A 25883-nucleotide genomic window follows, 5' to 3' on the forward strand; every position below is an offset into this window, starting at 1 on the left:
AAATAGCTTCATCAATGTGACACAGAGACTCCACCACTAACGCCCAGTCAAAGCAATGGAAGCGTACTCACTCACCATCTCTTAAAGGCAGCTTTTGTCCGACTTTCAGCAGGCAAGGTCATGTCGACAGTCTTTTTGGAAGTGAAAATGAATTTTTAGGTTAAAATCCTACGTTTATGCCCTTTACGCTAAAGGAGGTGAATGATTAATAGAAGTAAATAATTGAGAAATTAAAGTTTTGTGCTCTCTTACTGGGAATCGAACCCATGACTACGTGCACCACTGTTTTTTTGTTAAAGGGGAATCAGCATGATATAGTAACGATGGAAGATTACCGCAACTGCCGGGAAACTACTACTACTACTGAAGCAGAAACAAATGGGTTCTATGGAAGCCAAGAGGCGTGGAATTCTGTCCGCATCCTTTACAGCGCTCCAGCTCATAACTCGCATGTTGCCCACAAGGGAGGGTTATGAAATTGCTCCCATGAGATCCGAAAGAGACAATTGTGTTTGCATTTCATATGTTATAACTAGACGAATCCCAAAGTTATACGTACCACCGGGCGGGATACCGTGAGTAACTAACTAACTAACTCTATGGCCTATGGAACCCGGAGGTTCAATGCCGCGTTCACAAAAGCTCTCCACTGACTTCTATCCTTAGCTAACTGCATCCAGTTTCTACTTTGTATTCCAATCTCTGCGAGATCCATCTTAATATTGTCCTCCCATCTGCGCCTAGGTCTTCCTAATGGTCGTTTTCCGATTGGTCTTCCAGTCAAGACTTTGAAAGCGTTTCTACTTTCTTCCATTCTAGCTACATGACCCGTCCACCTAAGCCTCCTAGACTTGACGACCCTAACAATGTTGGGTAAACCATATAAACTATGTAGTTCCTCGTTATGAAGTTTCCGCCATTCCCCATTCCCGTTCCTCTTGGATCCGAATATTCGTCTCAGGATCTTGTTCTCAAATACTTTCAGTCTATGTTCTTCCCTCAGAGTAAGTGACCATGTTTCGCAGCCATACAGAACAACAGGCATGATTATCGTTTTATATATTTTAAGCTTCAAATTTCTCGACAGAATTCGCGACGACAAGAGATTTTGAACCGAATAGTAACACGAATTCCCTGCTTTTAGTCGACATTTAATTTCTCCGTGAATATGATTTTCCTCTGTTAATATTGATCCTAGATATTTGAAACTATCCACTTTATCAAAAGTATTATTTAGTATTTTAACGCATCCATAATTTGCTGTATTCCGGTCCCGATGCACTTCCATGTATTTAGTTTTCTCTGCATTTACTTCTAAACCCATGTCCCTGCAAGCGTGATATCGTGAGTTACAATATATTTTGTAATGTAAAACCAACAAAAAGTTACCTGGCAGAATAGTTTGAATCGAATCATTTGTTCGGAAACAGTTGAGTAAATGGAAAACTCCGCGAACGTATATTCCATCATTTTCAAGGACAGACTTAAAAAAAAACTTTGTTTCAGGATCCCCCACAGAATCCCAGACGGGGTCCAACTTAAAATTTTCAAATGGCAAGGGGGTTAAGTAGCACATCGTTTGAAACCTTTTGTAAAATGAAATAAAATGGAGCAAGTCTCAACTCTCTACGACAACCTTATGAAAAATGGCGGCGGGTCAAAATGTAAACAGAATCTTAATTGAAAGCTATGGCCACCGTGAGTTCAAGTTGACCGCTTAAAACCTATATCAAAAGGATAGGCATACCAAACTGCTGAAGCCAGGAAAACCAAATTTGGCATAACTGTTGATCAGTTGGTGACGAAAAGATGCGAAATGTTCAAAAACGCGACATTTTGAGTTCAAAATGCCGCACTATGTATCGAACGCATGTCCAGCTCAAACCACTGGTGTTGCAGAAGCCAAATGTGGTATTTACGTTTATGGTTAATAGCATCATCCACAAATATCAAAGAGTATAATCTGTAATCTAATATGGTTGCCAGCGTGAAAAATGAGTTTGTATAGCTATTTTTTGGAATATTGTGACAAACCAACAAAGTTTGCGCAGTTTGATGCACTGAAATGATTTACAAGTGGTTTGGCACTGCTCGCCATTTTTGTCAATGAATTTTTTTCTTTTTGTATATGTGGTATTGCTTGAAATATTGCGATCAAACCAACGAATGGCATACAAATGTAACCATCACGAATACGTTACAATAGAGCCCCTAACCTGACTGGTGGAGCAAGTCCTTTATGTATAAACTACGTATGACAAAATTAGAAAAATACTCGAACCTATTCAACTTTTGTTTAGCAGTATGAATAGGAAGTTAGAATTGTGTGATTCACGTAAATGATATCGAGAGAACCGTGACGAACGTGCATTACAAACAAAACATATATGTACTGTTACGGAATGAAATAATAGTTGAAGTGAATCGAAATTCAATTTTTCTTTAGTCTTACTATTGTTTCTAAATACATAATAGAGAAAAACAGAGATTTAGATTTGTACTGGTATGAATGACATAGGTTTTAAAGCGGCCATCTTGGATTCAAGGTGGCCATAGAGTTTCAATTAAGCTTTTGTTTACATTTTGACCCGCCGCCATTTTGCACAGGGTTGTCGTAAAATGTCGAGACTTGCTCCATCTTCTTTCATTTAAGAACAGCTTTCAAACGATGAGTTACTTAACCCCTCTTGCCATTTGAAACTTTTTAGTTGAACCCCACCTGGGACAAGACGATTTAACTTAAATCGTTGTACTTTTAAAATAATGCCCGTTTCCGATTTATAGGGGTGACCATCGACTTTTTAATTAAGTTTTTGTTTACATTTTGACCCGCCGCATTTTGCACAGAGTTGTCGTAAAGAGTCGAGACTTGCTCCATTTTCGTTTATTTTACAACAGCTTTCAAACGATGTGCTACTTAACCCCCTTGCCATTTGAAAATTTTGAGTTGGACCCCGTCTGGGACCCTGGGGCAAACTGTTTTATAAGAAAAAGTGTGTTCTTGAAAATAATGGGATACGTGTTCGCCGAGTTTCCCATTTACGCAACCGTTTCCGAACAGATGATTCGGTTCAAACTATTGTGCCATTTCTGTAGCTTTTGCATTACAAAATATGTTGTAACTGATGATATTCCGCCCGGTGGCACGCATAACTTTGGTATTCGTCTAGTTATAATATATGAAATGCAAACACAATTGTCTCGTTCGGATCTCAGCGGAGCCACTTCGTGACCCTCCAGGGTTTGAAAAAACCCGGGTTTTTCTGAAAAAGACCAACCCACCTGGGCCCGTATGGGTTTTTTCGGGTATTTTTGGGTTTAATTAGGTTTTATCAAAATATTTCAATGTATTTGGGGTAAAAGTGTTAAAATGTGATTTATATTTCAAGATTATCATTGCCACAACTTGCAACAATTTTCTGTTCACTGCTGTTTTGAAAAAATGGCCGCTATTTTGAAATTTTACGTTGGATCATCGCCAAAATATATACAGCTAATTTAGAGTATCTCGTGCTTCTACTCTAAAAATTTCGACTTAAAAGACCGAAAATTGCGCTTTGTATCGTGCATACTCGCTATTTTGAAAAAAAATAAATTGTCACCATTTTGAAATTTTACGTTGGTATGCCGCCAAAATCTATACAGGAAATTTAGTGTGTCTCGTGCTTGTACTCTGAATATTTACATTAAAAGACCGGAAGTGATTCTCTGTAGTGTGTGTGGTACAAGCAGACGAACGAACAAATGCAGATTGAATCATTCCAGAAGCCTCAGTGACGTTTGCCAAATTTGAACACCAAATATATTAATTTAACAGCGTAAAATAAATGGTTTTTATTGTTGAAGTTCACTTTCGATTCCTTGTGCGTTGAATTACGGGAATTTCCCGAGCACTTGTTGCAAGAGGGATATTTCCAGAAAATTAATTTAAAACCATTAAGAAAGATATAATTCATATTTTATAAAATAAACTAGCTTTTGGCTAGCTGAGGGCTCTGCCCCTCAGACCCCCGAGTTTGCTCGGCCCACGGCCTCGCATTTCTTATCTATCGCCCTTTGCATCAACAGTGAATTTCGTGAACTTGCTCTTCATATTTACTGAATCTGCCAACCCGAGGACATCGCCCCCAACACACTGTCTTTGCTCGGCCTACGGCCTCGCATCTCTTGAACCCACAATTCTATCATTTCTTTTCCTATTTCAACTATTTAAAAGATAAGATTTTGTATCCCAAGAAAACGCCCATTTAAATAACAAGGGAATTTCTTCATCGTCCTTTAGATCCCTAAAAATATTTAAAATATTCACTTTTGGCTATTTTCCTGTCGATTAGTCCTGGAATGCTATAATCATGCCAAATTTCATCATTCTAATCATGCCGGAAGGGCCTAAACATTTTGGGGTGTAGAAGACGTCCCATATAAATAACATGGGACAGATTTTTCAGTTCCCCATAAAACCACTCTACGGTTGGAAATTTTTATTTCTGGTTTCACTTAGGTAACGCTTACAAAAATGTACAAGCATACCGAATTTCAAGATATTATTCCAATTCTAAGTACCTAAAACATGAGATTATAGGTCCAAAAAAGGCCCATTTAAATAACATGAGGACATTTTTCATCCCCTCTTTAGACCCCCTAAAAATTAAAAATATTCACTTTTGACGATTTTTCTGTCGGTTAGTCCCGGAAAGTTACCATCATGCCAAATTTAATCATTGTAGCCCTCCAGGAAGTGCTCAATAATTTATGTCAGCTCATGTAATTTTATATATATTTAGGATGTTTCAGAATGTCTTAAATGAAATTAAATATCTTCCAACATAAAATAAATAGTTTTATTGTTGAAGTATTCAGTTCCGATGCTTTGTGCGTTCAATTGGGGGAATTTCCCGAGAACTTCTTTCGGGACATGTTTTTTTTTTCTCCTCCGTTGAAAACACAGCTCCCTTTACTGTACATCGAAACTTCCACTAGTACAAAGTTCGAATTCAGCACTTGAAATAGTAAGCGGTACGTAGTTCGGAACTCTGAGCATCGAGTTTTTTAAATTTGACGAATTTTTACGCTTTTGTTGGTGTTGATCCTATAGAATGCTTATTTGAAGAGTACCTACAAATAACTGCACTAAACTGTTGTTGGAAAACTAAATTTTACTGAAGAATACTTGTGTTACCTCAAAAATAAGGCATAAATAATACTAATAGTTTTACTAATGCACTACATGTTTACTGGTAGTACCGGCATTTATGGCTTTAAACGCGTCAAACGTATGAGGGACAACGTCCCTCGGCGTCGCCGAGTTGGCGAGCACACTATTCACGGAGAGTATTTTCTAAAATATAAAATTGCATTTTTTTTCTTTCAAATAGGCTATAAGCATAATCCATACCTCAAGCTAAGGTAAGGCTTTTTTATTCATTCAGTGCATTCAGAGCTTTATAAAGGTCTTATGTTGAATGTTATATATCTTACCGGGAAAGATATTCGTTCAATTCGTCCAAGGAAAGTCCAAAATCTGATAAAAATCACTTTCAATGTGATCACCTTGGTTGTATCAATAATATATTAACAAAAAGCTCAAAAACCCAGGTGGGTTTTTTCGGGCTGGGCCCGCTTGGGCAAAACCTGTGACCCTCCCTTGCTAGATAAAAGTACAATTCTGCGGGTATGAAATCTTTTTCCATCTTTACCCGTACTTTCCCGACCTTGCACCACCCGATTTTCACCTCTTTCTGATCATGAAGTCATTTCTGAAAGGAAAACAATTATAAGATGATGAAATGCTGACTTCTGAGGTCAAGCCATTGGTTTTAGAACAATTTGCGAACTTCTCCAAACCAGTTATTCACAAGTGCATAAACAATGGGAAGTTTGTGGCCATTAGAGGTTCCTATGTAGCGGAGGACTAATGTCAGTACAAATCCCATTCAACGGTACGTAGATCAGGGGAAATCTTTAATTAAAACCGCTCGTACATCACTTTGATAAAAACTACAACAGCTTCAGAGAGAAGACAATTTAGGAAGTTGCTGCTGTTATTAATTTACTGTCCTAAAATGCCTAGTCAGTATGAAATACCTAAAAGATTCACGGCAATTTTGCTATAGATTTGAAGTCCTTGTAAGCATGCTTTACAAAGCTGTAATATTGAATGCAACAGATGGCTAGTGAATGTCTTCTTTTGAAAATTCCTTAAGATTTTCGTGCAAATATACATGAAAGTCAAGCAGCAAAGTACTGCTTGAGTAAAACTAAGACATCAATATGTTATCATGAAGATAAGCTTACCTGACATATCTCCATTCCTTTCCTCTATTGGAGTAGTTGAATGATTATCTACTACTTCTTCCACATCAGCTTGACTCTTTTGGCTTTCTGTTGGAATGGACCCTTTCTCTTGACTATTATCTACTTCCATGTCGGTATCCTCGTTATTTACGTTATTATTAGCAACATTACTCTCGTTATTTTCAGGAGGCATTGAAGATGGTTGCGCAGGTACTACTGGGGAAGTGGAAGATACTGGAGGAGATACATTCGGACTGGTCATTTCCGTTGGAAATTCGGAATCAACTTCTGCTTGTGTTCCTTTCTCAACAGATTTTGGTCGATCCTCCTCACTATGCACGGGGACTGGCAGTGGAATAGCTAGATCAATGGTATCATGCCCACCTTCAACTTGGTCCAAGAATATAGCCCTCCGAACTTGTTCTATACAGCGTCTCTTGTGACCTGGCGAGAGACGTAATTTTGTAAATGCTCGCCGTGATATTGCAGTGTCTTTATCTGAGACTTCACAAAGCCCTTTAATTTTCAATTGGTCTGCTGTTTTGAGCAAGGACTGCAGTTCTGCTTGAGACACATCAACTTCACCTTTGTAAACAAAATCAATTATGAATTTCAGATCACTGTAACATACATCCTGTGGCATAATAATAACGGGATGTTTGCATGGGTTCTCCAACAACAACTTTTGGAAATATGGAGAGCACGCTGATAAGACAACCTGAAATGAAAGCAAATGGAACGAAACTTTGAATTGCCAGAAACAGAAACATGTAGGTTATTGGAGTAAGTTTTAATTACTCAATAACTTCTACATAAACATTTTAAATTAAATTCAGATTCTAGATTGTTTAGAAATGACTAATCGTAATCGTCAGAATATTATATATATATATATATATATATATATATATATATATATATATATATATATATATATATATATATATATATATATATATATATTGACAATCTAAATGTCGAAAAATACAGATAAAATATCTCACATATATTTTTTATACATTTTTTAAAGTTTCATTCTTATTTCATTATTTCTGAATTGCTAACTCCAAGTTGACTTGATTTTTATAAAAATGTTACAACAATTCACTAATTTCATACACAATTTTAATAATGAATTATTAAACAAAACCGAAATTACATAAATACTGTCACAAAGTTTGGAGTGGTGCTGTAGGCACCCGGACTGGCATAGTCCTGCCATCTGTGTATAAAGCGGAAGATGCATGTAGTGTGTGTTTGACTGTTCATGACATACGTTGATATTGTACTGAGTTCTGATGGAGTGGGGCGATTACGAAAATCGTGTGGCAGTAATTGCACTACACAAGGTCGGGAAGACAGTAGGTGAGATTTTCAACGTCCTGAAACCCCTACAAATCACAAGAGACTCGTGCATCGCACCACACAGCGATACACCGAGACTGGAACGGCAGCTGATCGCGCAAGGAGTGGCAGACTACGAATGGTACGAAAAACGCAGGTCTAGAAAGCAGTCGCAGCAAGAATTCGAAGAAATCCTGTTCGAACACAAAGTGTGATGGCTGCTGAGATGAACCTCAGCAGAAATTCCATGTCTCGTGTGCTCAGGAGTGACCTACATCTACGGACGTATAAGAGGCGGACTGGTCACTTTCTGACCCAAACATTAATGTCGCAGAGGGTCCTTAAATCAAAGAGACTGTTGCGGTGTTACGCCAACAATCTGCACAGAAAGATTCTGTTCACTGACGAAAAGGTGTTCACAATTGAGCAGGTCTGCAGGTCTACAACGCCCAAAATGACCGTGTGTATGTCACGTCATCTACAGCAGCTGCTGAGGGCACATAATCCTGCCTCAGTGATGGTTTGGTGGGGAGTGAGCCACTCAGGTACAACCCAGCTGCATTTTTGCGAACAAGGAGTTAAAACATCTGCAAAAGTGTACCAGGACACAGTGCTAACACCTATAGTGAAACCAATGTCTGCTACCATGTTCCCTGGAGAAAGGCGGACCTTCCAGTAGGATTTCGCTCCAGGCCACAAAGCGAAAACAACCCAGGACTGCCTGGCACGGAATGTCCCCGACTTCATTTCTACCGCTGATTGGCCTTCTAGCAGCCCGGACCTTAACCCGTTGGACTACAAACTTTGGGCAGTCCTTCAGGCAAAGGTCTGCCATAAACGGCATCCATCTGTCGACAGTCTGAAACAATCCTTGACCCGAGCAGTGAACGATTCTCCAATGAACGTGGTGTGTAATGCCATTGACGAGTGGCCGGACAGACTTCGTGCCTGCATCAAGGCCAAGAGGGGACATTTCGAAAAATGATTCGTGCGTCAGGTGTACAACATATCAATGTAAAACATGACCAAAATAAATTGCTTTGGTGTTAATACTTTCTGTGTTATTCACATTCAAACTTGTGACAGTATTTATGATATAACTAGGTTTATGATATTTCACGAATATAACAATCCAGAATTGTGTTTACGCAGCGTAGCGGCTGACCAGCAGAGGCTTGATCAAAGTTATGATGACGTAAATAATCTAATCTCCAATAATTGCTGCCAGGAGAGTCACAATATAGAGGAAGTTTCTGACATTGGAAGCGTGTCAGTTACAAACAACGATGAATTAGATAATTTTTCATACGATGAAAAATATGTATCCTGCCTCATTGTGAAAAGCATCTGGCCAATCAAAGAGGACTTGCTATCCACATTAGCAAAAATCACCAAACGCTCTGTAAAAAAAAACCTTCCATATCAAAATGGAAGTCATCTCTAAATTATAATCCTTCTTCATCAAATGGAATTGAATGCGATAATCACAACACAAAACATCTGATATCCGACTTTTGCAACCTAATGGCCGAACTAAAACCATTCCGTTTCTTTACTAAGAAGAGTCCCAAGAGGTGCTCGGTCATCTGTAGTTACCTCTCTCTATGGTGTCATCCGTCGTATTGTAAACAGAAACGATCTAGACGCATGGATGGATCTGTTATTATTCCCGTATGCAGTACTCAATGTTCCGTCACAATTAGATCAAGTTAAAAACTTAACGACTTGCGTCAAGCAACGACTTTGCGAATGAGATGATTCTCACCGAGATGCGTTACTTCATGATTATTAAAAAAAAAAAAAAATACAAACGCAAATCTCAACATTCTTTAACACCAAAAGAGTCGAAAACAAACTCCACGATGGAGACATAGGAGGCGCAGTCAGATTACTAATTCCTGAAGATATCATCGCCACACCTAATGCATCTGTTTTAGAAGCACTTAAGGAGAAGCACCCTTCACATTCAGACACCTTTTCATTACCAGACTCTCCTAAATATCACCCTAATATACCAAGAGGTTCAGTTTCTGAAATACGATACGCTGCAAAATCCTTCCCATCTGGATCAGCTGGAGGTATTGATGGTCTCCGTCCCTTGGTTCTTAAGGATCTACTTTTACATCATGAGTCAGATTCAAAAAGAAAAAGATTAACTACGATGATTCTAGAATTATTTCATTTAATCCTTTCAGGTAATATTACCTCAGGAAATAAGACCAAACTTTTTTGGAGCGTCACTTATTTCGCTTAATAAGAAGAGCGGTGGAATTCGACTAATTTGCAGTGGGGAACATTTGGAGAAGAGTATCAGCAAAAGTTATATATTCCAGAATTAAAGAATCCGTCGTAAGTTTCCTTTACCCGAACCAATTGGTACTATGCGTTCCCAATGGAGGCGAAGCCGCAGCACATGCAGCTCGCATTTACTTTTCTACTCCCCATTCACAGTAAAAGGCTTTTCTGAAATTAGACTTTCGTAACGCTTTTAATGAACTGAACCGAGACGCAATGCTACTCACAATTAAAACTAATTTTCCATCGATTTATCATTATGTATATCATTGGTATGCGCAACCAAGTAACCTATTTCTAGGGGACAAGATTATACTCTCGCACCGTGGAGTACAACAAGGCGATCTTCTAGGTCCCGCTTTGTTCGCCACGACAATTCAGTCCATAGTGTCTAGGATTAACACTGAAATAAATATCTGGTACTTAGATGATGGCACTATAGCAGGAGATCCTGACACACTTATAAGTGAACTACACAATATTCGAACTATGGCAGCAGACATCGGAGTACACTTAAATTTTATGAAGTGTGAAGTACGATTTTTAGGAATTTCGCAAGATCAAATGGAAGTGTTATATTCACAATTTAAAAATTCAGCACCGGGAATACAATTTATCACAACCTCGTCAACATTTCTGCTTGGTGCAGCCCTTTCTCCTGAGACAACACGTAAGTTGTTAGTCGAGAAAACTAAAAAGTTAGATTTTTTCTTGTCACGTCTGACCCTAGTCTCCGCACATTCAGCTTTCTATCTCCTTCGTGCATCATTCTTCATACCAAGAATAATCTATTTTTTACGCTGTTCTACTTCTTGGCGTGAACTCGATTTACTAGAGATGTTTGACACCGTTCTGAAATGTGGACTGGAATCGTTACTCAAGTGTAATCTAAATAGCAACCCATGGATACAGGCCTCCCCTCCAGTTGATTCTGGAGGTCTTGGTATTCGTCGGGCTGTCGATTTGGCGTATCCTTCATTTTTAGCGTCGTTCTATGGCTCCCGGCATATTATTGAGATACTCCTCAACAAATTGATTGAGCCTCACATAGAATCCGATGTCCTAGACTGCATATCTGACTGGTTTAACCTAGTTGATTTAAGCCCTCTTGAAATAACGGGCTGAAGTTCGCAATCAATTTGGGACAAGCCAATCATCAAATTATATCAATCAGTGTTATTACGAGAAGCAGACAGTCAAGAGGATAAGGCTAGACTTCTCGCCTCCTCATCACCAATTTCAGATGCTTGGCTACAGGCATTACCTTCACACACCCTAGTACTGCACCTTCCAAACGAAAGTTTTCGTATTGCAGTTGCACTTCGCCTAGGAGTAGACATCTGTGAATCACACAACTGCTCTAAATGCGGTGCATCAGTAAAGCAGAATGGTCTACACGGTCTGTCTTGTATAAGAAGCTCCGGAAGACATGTGAGGCATTCGAACGTGAACGACATTATCTGGAGAGCACTCACATCGGCGGAAGTTCCATCTGTTCGTGAACCTGTGGGGTGTAACAGATCTGACGGCAAAAGACCAGATGGCATAACGCTGGTACCATGGCAGAGGGGAAGGATTCTTCTCTGGGATTTCACCTGCACTGACACTTTCGCGTTATTTAATCTCACTCTTTCTTCATCTCGAGAAGGAGCTATTGCAGGCTGCAAAGAATGCGAGAAAAGAAGAAAATATAAAGATCTGCTCGATAGATACATGTTCGTGCCGGTAGCCATTGAATCAAGCGGCATTTGGGGCCTCGAAGGGCTCAATTTCATCAAAGAAGTAGGCAAACGTATTGCACACCTTACTGGTGAGAAGCGGGCTACTACTTTTCTGATACAACGTATCAGCATAGCAGTTCAGCGAGGAAATGTGGCTTCCATTTTAGGTACATTACCTCCTGAAAAGTTATTAGAAGAAGTTTTCCTTTTATAACTAACTGTTCAGAATTTACTGTTTATCTTTCTGTTAAAAAAAAAAAATATATATATATATACATATTTACAGAATGTATTTAATCTATCAAATTATGGCAGTTTTTCGCAATAATAACTCGTCCAAGAAGAAACAAGAAACATTTGGTCTTAATTTAATGGATTTAGCAAAGGTGAAGGTGGGATAGAGATATTACTGTGTATTTATGAACTAGTATAAAAATAAGCCAGCTATCAAATTCTCCCTACCCAAAGCCGTGCATTATTAACGCAAGAATTTTAGAAGGGAATTCTGCAAATACCGACTTGGTTACGTAACCTAAAAAGCACTATCGCCATGAAGTATAAAGAAAAAGTACACTAGAAATCGAGTATCATTATCTGCAAATTAAATAATATTTTAAGCACTATCAGAACAATAGAAATCGAATTTACAATTTTAGTTTGGAAATAGTGTTAGAAATTCACACTTTTTGTATCAACTTTGTTTTATAGATACCGCATGATTCAGAAACTTCTTGTTTAGGTAGAATTCATAATACTTTGTGTATAGTTTCTTGAGCCGCTCTTGCCACATCTCAGATTTTGAATAGAAGGCAATGTAGTATTAAGTTACGAACTTTTCGTCGTAATATGAGAAATTTTTCATGTCTGCATGTTCCTTTGGGTATTTGTAACACACACACACAAAAATAAAATTACTAACACGAGATGTCTTGTTTTATTTTATTTGCTCTCATGTAAATGTTGATTTGTCGAAGATTAGCTACATAAAAGTGATATTGAATAAATTCAGTGTGGGAAATAAAAGCATATTACAACTACGAAAACTCAATATACATTATGTACAGTTCGTGGCATAGAAAATGTTATAAAAAGTTTAAGTCTAAACTGCTAACAAACTCTGCGCCATGTGCATATGGATCCAGAAACATACATTTCGATCGCCCAACTGCTCCTGGTATTCAATCCAATTCCTTTTCCTACTCCACTCCTTGTCTAAAGCAGTCTGTGCGACGTGATATATCTTTTCCTTCAGACGAAAAAAACAGGAATCATGTTTACAAGCTTTATAGCTTTAAAATCCGTCTCTTTCATTCGTTTATTCTAAAATGCCTTTGCAGAGCTTAAATTAAATTTAAAAAAAAGTTACAAAATGTTGTCATAGCTTCATAAATGACTTTATTTGTATTCTTTCCTTTCTTCAAAGCCTACATATCACATCAAGCTAGGAAGATGCTTCTTGTGAAATACATGAAAATTGTCAATCATGGCCGTAGGTTTTGTGCTTCCCGAAATCTGTAATATGGGCGCAGAGCTCTAAAAACTACTGACAGAAATGAGTGTTAATCAATGATTAATTTCATTTTGTTTCCCAGTAATTGAAATCAAATTTTCTAGAAGCGTCATTTGGGACAGGAGGGTGTAATTCTCCCCTTCCTTGAGTGTGATATCACATACTGTTTGATCAAATGTATGGTAATACAAAAATAAAAAAGTGAAACTCTTATGTCGGCGGAAAATCTCCCCAAACAAAATCTAAAATAACACTGCTTTTGGGAACAAACTTATACAGTTACGATAACACATTGCTATAGCTAGAGCACAGCCTGGTTGGCCGCAGTATATCCATGGAATTCCTTACACCACATCAAGCGGGCTCTTCTTTAGATGCAGGCTTGCAGAAAATGAAATGCAACGGACCAATGTGAGGGCATAGAACTTGTGCTTGTTCAATTGTAGAGCCACATCATGTTGAGACATGCTAGCACTAATGGCTGCTCTAAGGTATCTTACAAGCCCTTCTATCACTTATTGGTAAATAACTGTAATTTGCAATTGTACTGCGAGCACATGGACATTATAGTTCGTTTCTTCCACCGAAGCGCAGTTCGTACATACAGAATGCCGCCTTCTATATTTGGTGGCTCTTACCATAAATAAGTGATCACCCGATCGTATAGAAAGGGAACTTCCGGAAAACATCCCGATAACTAAATGGCCAACCAAAACCTTAATTTCAAACAACTGACAGTCGCTTTCATCTCCACATGAAGTCTTAGTTGTAGCAGTTCCAAACGCTGTCCTTTGAGATAATTAGGAGACCGTTGTTTAATGTATATATAGTTTTCTTAAATATATATGTTACAGTCGATTTCCGGTTTCCAAGACTAGCTTCCTTGCTCTTACATTGCCTGACATCTGTTTCATATTAGCCATAGGATCGGGAAAAACGTACAGACATAGTGAGTGTTACGACCCGTAACTCCGCAAATGCGGTCAAAAGAGAGACGGAGGAAGGAAGGGATGCTGTTGTAAAATTCAGCATGGGAACTTGAAAGAAATTTATCGAATACACTCCTGTTGAACGCACTATACACTGACACTTCTGTTGTTACAACCTTCGCCAGATTTCTAGCATCATACTTCATGGTACAAGAAAGTTTGGACTGGGTTACGTTCCATTCACGCCAGCCGTTAAATGTTAAATATATTTGATAATGTGTAGAAATAAGCCCAACTTAATCTAGACACTATCTTTGGAATTCTCGACAACCATGAAAGGAGCTGTTTTTTCCCGTTTGCGTTGCGCACATATAATTTAGTGTGCGAAGAGGTCGTGGCCTAAGACCTTCACATATAAACAATGATGGCCTAGCTCAGCGGAAACATGACCAAAAATGGGCCAACAATACAATGGAAATGGCTATATGACGTGCATGCTTTTTATATATATATTTATTTATTTATTTCTTTTTTTTTGGTATATCGCCCAAAAGACGAGGCGCGCTCCTTTGAGGTTTGATGGAAGTCAGACTACACATTGAGCTCTACAGGCACTATGAGTTTCATCGCACTTTAGCCTGCGGAATAGAGAAACAAATCGGGTCAGTCGGACTTCCGAATCGTTCTTCACTCGAACGAAGGAATCAAAATTAAACGTGGACATTGGCAGCCTGGACCGAGATTGAAGTAACATTATTAACACCATCGTCGCTACCAACCACTGAAGCAGAAAGAGTATGATTTAAAATGTGTAATCTGTGGAGTAACGAGATGTTTTTACCTATTACTGTAAATATTAATTTACATACTTCCTATGCGTACCAAAATATTGTTTCTTAACTAAGTCTTGAAAATATTGATAGTTGATAGCGAAAATTTGACATTTAATATCATTTTTTGAACGATCTATAAGAATTTAAAGGAGCAAAATGTAATGAAGTTTTTTAGTTTAATGTTCCGTGGTTATGCTTCTTACGGTGACGAATCTTTAATGATTGTGAAATAAATTTTTTATGCTCTACCATCCGGAACCACGTGCATTAAAGACACATGCCCAAGCCATATTAAACTAGCGGGGAGGGTTTTGTGAGAACTTTTTTTTATTGCTCTTCAAGCGGTTTACATTACAATGGTATTGCATATTATATGCTTGCCAACGCCCTAGCTGCGCTAAAGCATTGCTTCTCGTGAGATCAGCAAAGTCACTCAGGCTGGACTTGGGTCAGAGGAAAGATGGGTGATCGTTCGAACTAACCAGATGGTGCGGGCATTGTTGTGTTCTCCTAGCGTCGTAAGCACAAATAGGAAGCTACTTGAAAGAGTAGTGATTCCCGGTCTAGAAAGACAAAATTAACGGTAAGGGGAGGCTGACCACACATCATCCCAAAGCATGAGTGCCACAAGATTGGCTGGAAGGCACTATCAATGAGTGCTGTTGCGCCAACAGTTTAAAAGTTCTTCATATTATATATATAATTTGACATTTAATGTAAATTTTATTCATATATATTAATCTTTTTCATTCATTCCTATTACTTAACGTACGTACATTCATATATTTTCCTTCCATTAAATAAGAGATGGTTCACCTCTAGTGCAAGAAGCCCCTAGTTCTATCCAAACCCACGTAAGTTTGTAGCGAACAAAATCATGTACAGATGTCTTATCGGATTCCTCTCGTTTTCTTATAGATTTTTGTTTCACTAATTGTTCTGTAATTATTCATTTTCACTAATCATCTGCTTCCTTAGGTTACAAGCTATAATGATGGAACAATTAACAGTGATTTTTCTCTTATTATTATTATTCCTTTTCCTTCATATACTCTTACCAACCAACCCATCTCGTAATTTGTATCTTGTGAAGGCAAGATGACGCTGAACTTACCTTACTTATTACTCTTTTTTTTTTTTCTTTCTAGTCCTACCCTTACTGTCTGAAGGAGTGCGAAAGTGCTTATAATTGGTTTTATTTGTATTTGCATTATAGTGCTTTTATGACATACCTTATGAGCTTTTAACGAAGCTTCATTACACGCCAGTGTGACGTCTACAAATGCTTCATCCTGGAGAAGTTGATGGAACACTGAAGTCATATTTGACTGGTAATTATTCCAACGAAGACAGTAATGTTGTCCCGCCATTTTTGTAATGAGAGTACTATAAAAGAAACATACCATTTTTATTCACAATGGCATATTCACAAGCTAAAAAAATAAAAGTAAAGTAAGAACTAATGAAATATTTGCTAAATTATACAAAGTAGCTCAGAATCTAAAACAAATTTCAACCCTCATGGTGACAAGGTATTTTCTCCAAGGAAGTTGTTTAATTCATAAAATAAAATTTATTTTTCTGTAGCAACTTTAAGAGGTATTACTAGTTGAACGAAATAAGTAATATTTCTGTTCATAAAACATTAGGAAAGTTAAATAAAACAAGAAATTTAATACTTGGAAAATAATAAAAGTATATGCCTCACAAAGTGGAAAGAACATAGTTGTGGCATGTTACCTTTTAGGTACTGCGTTTTGTCCAGATATGTTTGTTGAAATAACTACATCTCGTTTGAAGCTCAGTTGAGAACATCTGTAATGCCAAATTCGGTCAGATAAAAGTGGAATATTGGGGCTTGATGAACCCACTGCAATTTGTAGGCTTTTATAAAGTAAACTACAAGTCGTTTAGAAACATATATAGAACAGAGTTTTTACACTCCTTCTGATCACATTATTATTATTATTATTTTTTTTTTCCACATAGAAAGATACGGTACAATGGAATACAGAGAAAGAAAAGTACAATGGAGGGTAAAGCATGACATATTTCCACCAGTACTTCCGGTATTATTTGTTTCTGGTGGGTTCGAAACACATGAGCTATATACAGAACTTACAATGGTAATATTTTGCATTAGCTTATAAATATTATAACAAAAAAGAAAATAGCACTTTTCGTTAAAATTTATGAAAAAAAAAAAGAGCAAACAAGTCTAAAATAAGCTAGATAAGGAAACGTATTTAGATAAAAATACAATGGAACAAACATCTCCCTATGCAGAAGTATTGTTTGGAACCGAATATGTGAATTATGGAACCCCGTACTTAGGTCGACAGCGAAAACGACGAAATTACTTGACTTATTTAATGGCAAAGTTTGATCCTTCCTGCCTTGCACCCGGTATCACAGACGTTAAAATAAAATTAGAATATATTGTCATGTTTGGAGTTGATAGGTTCATAATAACATTTGATTTAAGAATTGGTAAGTCATTAGTTCTACTTAAAAAAAGAAAGTCTTCATAACATTATAAGTACACAAAAAATAATGACAACAAAGAAAAATGAAAATAATTGATCTCATGCAATCACATAACTAAGACACAATTCTAAAAATAGGGGTTAAACATTTTCTTCAAGGTCTTAATAATACTTACGAATATGGCATGAAAATTTTGAAGTTCGAAGGAACTGTTACAAAAAGTACTAAGAATATTAAATGAATAAATAAGTACAACTAGTGAGAATATACTAATATTTTTAAAGCGAAATGTAAGTATGATCTTATCTTTGTAACTTCCTAGGTTGCAAAAACTGCACATTTTAACATTAAAAAAAATGATTAACAACTTTATTCCAATTATAAAATACTACCCTTATATTTCTTACATACATACACTTCAGACGTATTTATGTGAATTCTCTTCCCCAGCTGCAAATACGTCCTAGGGCTAGCTAACATTACCACCAAACTAGACATAATGGACAGCAGAATATAAAGAAACAAGACAATTTTGGCTGAATTTGTTGTTAAAGAGTAAGAAAAACTTGAATTTATAGACTTCCTAGTACATAGATAACATAAATTTTATCTAATCGTTTCTATCATTTCCTTAATACACAGCCTGTTAAAGGGAATCATAAATTACCAAAAATCTGCCAAGACAAAGCCACGAAGACATCTGAAAAAGTAATTACTGTTGATGCTGTGCATTGTTGAAGCGAATAACTAATTTCAACCCCGAGTTGTACGAGTAAGTCTCTAATCTCAAGCAGAACAAACATTATGTATAACAAAAAATCGGACAACATCTTCACGGAAATGTTTTATTTACAAACGGTCATGGGGATGAGGTACATGCTCACTCTTTCATTATTGTTCCATTTCAGCTCTATCAGTACAGACTACCTGGGATCCACAGAAAAAAAAAAAAAAAAAAATCCGCCACATACCACCAAAATCTCCTTTAATTAATTAATTAATTTTTTTTTTACGAAAGCTATTTGTATAACATGTTTAAATCATAGTGTGTGTAGCGGAGCGGGGGAGGAGGGAGTAAGATGACTGTTCATTTTTAATTGACTCCAACTTTAAGCATTGGAGACTGTGTGAGAAGTTCAATAAACATCAACATTATACTGTGTCAAAATGGAATTACTATTATGTTGGTAGTCGTGGAACGTATTACTTACATCAAGCGCGAGGGGAAAAGATGGGAAGGAGAGAAATGTTCACTCTTTCGCTATCGATTACTTTAAATACAAGTAGTAGAGAAGCCTCACAATATATGTGCCATATTAATTTTTTTTTAAACAATCGTTATACTTGTTTAAACCGAAGGGAGTAAGTTTACCACTCAATTCCGACTGTTTTCAATCCCAGGCACTAACGGATTGTTTTTAATAGCGGGTACTGAGAACTGTGGTAAAGCCTCCAAGAAAATATTTATATTCTATCAAGATAATAATTTCTACGGAAATTACCGTGCAACTTTTTAAGAAAAATCGGGGAAAGTGGTGATCCACCAGTTTCTCTTCCGTGATGTTAGGCCCACCCAGAGGAGATAATTCGGAAACCTCAAAATATTCAATATATTGCATTAAAATCAAATATATTTTTAAAATAACCGTGGAACATATTTCTTAAACTAGGGGAAATGAGGTCACCCTTCCATTTTTAATAGATTTTAACCCTAAGGAATCCCCTTAAAAAAAAACTGTGCAATACATTTGCCATTATATATATATATATATATTTGCGTACATTATTCTGTAAATTGTTTTGTACGCAAATGTTCAAACTTGCAATATGAGGTTAATTTTACACCCTTTGACTTCCTCTTTATTCTTTGTGAATTGCAATCCCAAACAATAGGGTTTCATGGAAAGGCTCAGGGAACCTACATACCGAGTGTCATTAAAATAGAATTAGTTTTACGAGAGTTATTGTGGAACAGGCAGTCGTATAAATGGACAACAGCATACAAACATACATATAGTCGAATGGTAGAAGCTCGCTACAATCAACTGTTGGACATTAAAAATGCATTATCAAAAGTGCCATATCAGATTAAGCCCACATTTACAGAAGCTCACATGGAGCAGTATGAATCAGAAAGTGCTCTGTGACGTCATCATCTCTCGCTCCTAGCTCCGAACAAGCTTATTGGAAAGACCGGAGCATTCAACTGCCAGGAGAATCTTCTGACAAGACTTAAAAAAGCAAGCTTTGCCAACTAATTTGGAACATTATGTCATAAACACTGCAACTTTATTTTGTACATTTTCACGTGTTCCTTCTCACGGGTAATTTTAAGGATAAAATCAAGGGTGTACTACTTTCTCAATTCTGAAAAATTGCAACGTATTTAGTCGAGTTACATGAAGCGCTAGTTGATGAAAGCAAGACGAAGTAGCGTGATCCAGTTCCGTTTGCTAGGGAAGAGGCGTTCATTTGATTTAATATGATTTTGGGTTTAGTGTCCCTTTCAGCAACGAGGCTATATGAGAAGTGGCTCTACAGCTTGACATGGGATTTGAACCATATGAGCTCCCGCCGAGAATCGAATCCAGGCCTCCCATGACAAAGGCGAATACACTAACCGCTCAGTCATAAAGAAGCTCGAAAGAGCGTTCGTATGACATATCATATTGCCTACTATTGGTGTGAGAAAAATGAAAACTAAGTTTTACGTCTCACGGTTATGCCGGCTAGGCTAAAGGATACAGTGATTATGAGAAATGAATGAAATGGTGGAATAAAGAAAGTGGGAGAACCCCGAGAAAACCCACACACACGGTGTTTGTCCACCACAAAGTTCACTTGGCGCGGGTCCGGATCGATCCCAGGACCCCATGCACCAGAGGTGTACGCTCCACCACCGAACCACAGTGGCCCCCTACTACTGTTCTGGATCACTTCTGATTTTCCCATTTACTCTATTTAGAGAGTCCCTCGTTGATAAATGAATAACATACATGTATATGGCGCTGGAAACTTGGGCTCGACTTCTAGTGGGAATTCATGCGGTTCTCACGTTAGGCTGCGCGTCTACGTCTTACACAGCCTCGGTGCTAAAATTACGTTCAACTTTAATCCAAACAACTAACCGTTTCTGTTACTTTACTTTACTTATCTATTATTATTATTATTATTTTGAAAGAGAAAAATGCTATGATAAGTATATATAAGCTAACTGTGGACTTACAAACTAGATGTGGTATAATAAAATGAATATGAAATAATTCTCTGTATTTCAAAGTTTGTGCTAGTGGTATGGTAGCACTGCTTAGTCATGTTGATTCATAGGTAAAGATGTCAATTATACTGAACTAACATAAAGAAAAACTATTGAGGTACGATATTAGAAAATTCGCTGTTGTCAAAGGATTCTTTATTCATAAAGCCATATTCACGGAGAAATTAAATGTCGATTAAAAGCAGGGAATTCATGTTATTATTCAGTTCAAAATCTTTTGTCGTCATCGCGAATTCTGTTGAGGAATTTGAAGCTTAATATATATAAAACGATGATCATACTGTTGTTCTATATGGCTGTGAAACATGGTCGCTCACTCTAAGGGAAGAACACAGTCTGAAAGTATTTGAGAAGATCCTGAGACGAATAATCGGAACCAAGAGGAACGGAAATGGGGAATGGCGGAAACTTCATTAGGAACTACACAATTTATACGGTTTACCAAACATTGTTAGGGTCATGAAATCTAGAAGGCTTAGGTGGGCACGTAATATAGCCAAGATGGAAGAGGTTAGGAACGCTTTCAAAGTCTTAACTGGAAGATCAATCGGAAAACGAACATTAGGAAGACCTAGGTGTAGATGAGAGGGCAGTATTAAAATGGATCTCGCAGAAATAGGAAAACAAAGTAGAAACTGGATCCAGATGGATAAGGACAGAAGTCAGTGGAGAGCTTTTGTATATGCGGCATTGAACCTCGGGGTCCCATAGCCGATAGAGTTAGTTATATAGTGATACCTTTAATCCTATAAAGATAACCAAGAAAGTTCTGTTGCTTTTTGCGAGTTGTCCGCCGAAAACTATAAATTCGATACAAATTTCAATCACTTTTGGGAACTTATCTTTCGTCTTCCCCTCCCACTCTCTGTAAATGGATCACTATTTATTTCAGCGGCCCCGAAAACTACACAAATATCGGTCATTTTCAAGTAATTTTACGTTACAATATCCTCCCCCAGGTGCTAATGGGGACAGAACCCAAACTTACATTGCATGTGGAGTGTCATTCTTTATCTAAGCGACCCTAAAAATTACGGATTCGACACTAACATCGGTCGTTTCTTATCATTTTTATGTTTGCCTCTTCCAATCCTTCTACAAGTGTTTAGGGTGTCTTGCTCCTACCCGAGGCTAAACTTGGACTTAAACAGCATAAGGACTGCCACCAATTAACTACATGAAGATGAAAATTGATGATTGGACACTAAGATCGGCCGTTTTCGATATTTATACATGTCATGATTTCACTCTCCCCAGGTGCCAATGAGGGCTTAAATAGGACTTGAACGCCACCGGGAGTGTCACTATTTAATTGACGATCCTCGGACCTATGTGTTTGACATTAACATTAGCCGTTTTCAATCAATCTTATATGTATCCCTCTCCGACTAGGTGTGCAAGGGAGAGCCTTACTCTCACTTGGACTTAAAGAGCATTGAAGTTGTTTCTAATCAGCTCATGGAACTCGATATATATGGGTTTGATACTAATATCCGTCGTTCTCGATCATTGTTATATGTCTCCCCTTTCCCTTCAGGGAGGTACCGATGTATCGGTATCGGTGATATCGGCCACTTTTGGGAGTATCGGCATCGGCAAATGGACACCGATACATTTTCCGAACTATTTTCAACCTGTCTAATATTAACAGAGACATTTATATTTCATCGATCTCTTTTAGACTTAAAGTTGATCTAAATTATTATCAATTGTACAATCGATTTCTGTGTACACCTTTGAATTGCACTATTCGTACTCAATTGATAATTTTAGTCCCTCGATGCCAAAATAGTGGCGAAGAAAAGCCAACAGCCCTCAGTCACGTACATGGGAGCCTGAAGAAAATTTTCTAGGGGGGGGGGAGGCGTTCCATGGTTTGCTATATTATGTATACATTTTCGTGAGCCAGGGGGGAATACCTACCCTGCTCTCCCCCTTCGGGCGCCCATGCTCAGACCCACAATTTGAATCCCAAACGAGACAGAGGTTCCGATTCAGAAGAAAATGCTACGGAAGAAACCCACAAGAAACCACTTGGTCATTATTTTCTCCTACTTACTTGTTAAAAGCAATTAGTTCTAAAGTTAAATAGTTTTATCGTTTTCGACTTCGCTTAAATAAGTATTTTTTTAATGGTATACACAGCAGCACCCAGTTTAGCACACACTATTTTGTAAGCAACAAATATTTGTAATAGCTGTTTGCATTATATGAATGTAATAGAGACTAGTAAATACAATGGAACTATCAAAGTACATTATCACTCTATATATCAATCACTGACTCCTAGAATTAACTTTACACTACATGCTGCTTTTTAGTTCATTTTATGTGAGCTGGATTAAATTTAGAGGAAATATATTTTTGGAATGGAATGGAAATGATTAAATACTATCTTGTTACCTAGCATTATCTATATGCAATTATTTTATCAAGAAATTCACTCGTAGGGACTTATAAATGGTTTCTTAGGGCAGATTCACTTTAGGACGACCTAGACGGTATAGACCCCAATTACACGTCCGAACATATGTCAAGAAAATATATTGTAAAAACACAAACATACTTGTGCTAGGTGTCCACTAAAATCGAGAATGCTACCTAATCGAGTCAGAGCAGGAGCGCAAAAGGGGGACGTGCGCGTGCGGGACGCATCCGTAGGGAACAAGCGCATTAACGACAAGGGAGGGGAATATGCGAATAAATGAAGATAGTGGGAAAAGAATTATATAATACAAAAACGGCGATTACATAGGTTAAAGCACTTGTCATGGTAAAATAAAATCATATGTTTGCTACATTCATAAAAACTCTGCCAGTGGAAATTATTGTTACACGGTGCAGATTAAAAGCAGTACATCAAATTAACAAAAAAGGCTTCTTCCACCACTTTCCTTGTTTTAAAGAGTTCCGAACTGTTGTTACCCAGCAAATTATCGCGTACAGATTGACAATACATGTCTAAACTGATGTGCAGTGTAAATTACGTGTTATACTACTATATGCAACTATTTTATCACGAAATTCACTCATAGTGGTGTATAAATTGTTTCTTAGGTACGAATTCTATTCATTGGCACAGATTCACTTTAAGAAGACCTTACCTTTTGATTACATATATGAATACGGATGTGTGTTATAAAGCTGACTGTGAAAACACATACTAACTTCTGCTGGGTGGCCACTAAAACCAGTATGCTATCTAACCGAATCAGGGCACGCGCATAAATGAAGATAGTGCAACAAAAAACACTTAATATCGCTTAAAATCACAACACTTGTAACGATTTCAAACTTAAACTTTATACTTGTATACATAAAATACAGGTTTCCTACATCCTACATAAAAATTCCGCAAGTAGAAATTATACGTTTATACCTCTGAAATTATTAGAATGTTTATACAGTCGTCTTTGATACACACCCATTCGTTTTAAGTTTAGTATAGCCCATAAGCCGATGTAGGTGTTTCATACTTGTAAACATTCTGCATAAAAAGTCCACAAGCAGAAATTATACGTTTATACCGTCGTCTTTGATATGTACTCAATTGTTTTAACTCTAGTATAGCCGTTAAGCCGGTTGTAGTTCTTTCACACTTGTAAACATGAAATACAAGTTTTCTACGTAGTGAAAAATTCGTCCGACAAGTAGAATTTAATAATTTTCATAATTCTCTTCCATAAGCATTCACTCACTTTAGGTTAAGTTCCGTTACGCTGCATCGGGTTAACCGAAAATTTGCAAAATTTACGGGGAAGAACGGGTGCGTATGGTTCTTGTACTGTGTGACACAATAAGAAAAGGGAAGAGATTACTGTTTATTTATGAATATTGGGGAAAGTGAAGACGGAACTATTTTGCTATGGCGAACGTTAGGGCCGAAAGTTACCTCAATATAGAGGCAGTATATGCGGACATAGTGATTAATTACTGTTTAGTTTTGTGTACTTAAATATCAAGAATGAGGAAAAAGTGCTAAACCTATACGAAAGAATGTATGGATGCGAATGCGAATTAAATGTAAGAACGCGATATCGAAAGCGAAGGGAAGATGTTTGAAGAGGGAAAAATAAAACAAGTACTTTTCCAAATGCAATGGAAGTGTCAATACTGTGAAATGATATTGGGAAAAAGCGGCCACAAAAGGAACAATCTTCGAGCGAGCTCGATTGTCAGTGGGAAAGGTGCTGTATCTTAGTTCAAAGGGAGGACATCATGAAGTGAAGTGCTATGCCAAGGGGTGTGCAACGTGATCATAGATGTGTCACAAAGTGGTCACTCAAGGCATGCTGTATGAAATGTTTGTCCATTATCATCGTTTATGTGTACCCATACCATCACCGCCTTTCTCTCGCTCAGGACTCCTTGCTTTATTCGGTTAGATATCATTCGGATGCAGATTGATTGTACACCGATCCACAGATTTGTAAGATGTACAGAAGAAATTGGCAGTAATATTTTAATAGATTAGTGTGTAAATAATCAAGTATGTTGAGATGCATATGTAAGTGAAGTATACTATCGTAATGAAAGTTGAACCTGGTACGGTCCCAAACGGGGTATCCTGGTACGGTCCCAAGTTGAACCCAAACGTATCCGCCCATAATGTAAGTGATGGATGCACAATTTCTAAAATTTACAGAATAAATTAGTAATAATCTCGTAATACACCAGTATGCGAATAATCGTAGAATATTGTGTTCTTACGTCCAGCACGGATTTGTAAGCAGAAAAACAGAAACCGAAATGTAACATGTTGCACAGAAGTTCTCCTTTATCTACCACCGAGCACAGTGTATAACGTGAAAGTAGGTGATTGAGGGTATACGAAGGTGAAGAATTAAGAAGCGGAACCTAGAAGTATTCGTGAAGTTCTTACAAATTTCTTAAACAGTTACAAATCGTCAGTAGGAAAGACTGCTAGATACGCAGATGTGCGGGATAGAAGGTAAGTGTATATCATAGGACCAATCACATACCTTTGTATCGTGAAAGCAGTGGCATTTCACAATCATCGTTCATGCGAATACCAACCATAGCTGACCCTCTTGCTCCATACGGACGCACCGCCTCTGCAACGCTCGGTTGGCTCTGCTGCACCCCTCCGCTGACTCGGTTAGTTAGCATTCGTTTTTACTGGCCACGTAGCACAAGTTGCTTGTTGGTTTTGTACAATAGTAATTAGCCTAT

The 25883-nt window shown here is 37.6% G+C and overlaps 1 protein-coding gene across 4 annotated transcripts in view; it reads right to left on the minus strand.

Annotated features, from left to right (window-relative positions):
- Nucleotides 1–25883, minus strand: part of LOC145674948 (uncharacterized) — a 99662-nt gene that overhangs the window by 72228 nt on the left and 1551 nt on the right. For all 4 annotated transcript variants that reach the window (XM_081745212.1, XM_081745216.1, XM_081745213.1 and 1 more), the window contains exons 2-3: nucleotides 16159–16312; nucleotides 6295–7012 (exon numbers count right to left, since the gene is read on the minus strand). In XM_081745212.1, coding sequence (XP_081601338.1) covers nucleotides 6295–7012; nucleotides 16159–16296 — 856 coding nt within the window. In that variant the 5' untranslated portion in view covers nucleotides 16297–16312. The remainder of the gene's footprint in view (nucleotides 1–6294; nucleotides 7013–16158; nucleotides 16313–25883) is intronic.

Source organism: Thermobia domestica, chromosome 18 (genome assembly GCF_964235325.1).
Source record: "Thermobia domestica chromosome 18, izTheDome1.hap1.1, whole genome shotgun sequence".
NCBI classification, from domain to species: domain Eukaryota; kingdom Metazoa; phylum Arthropoda; class Insecta; order Zygentoma; family Lepismatidae; genus Thermobia; species Thermobia domestica.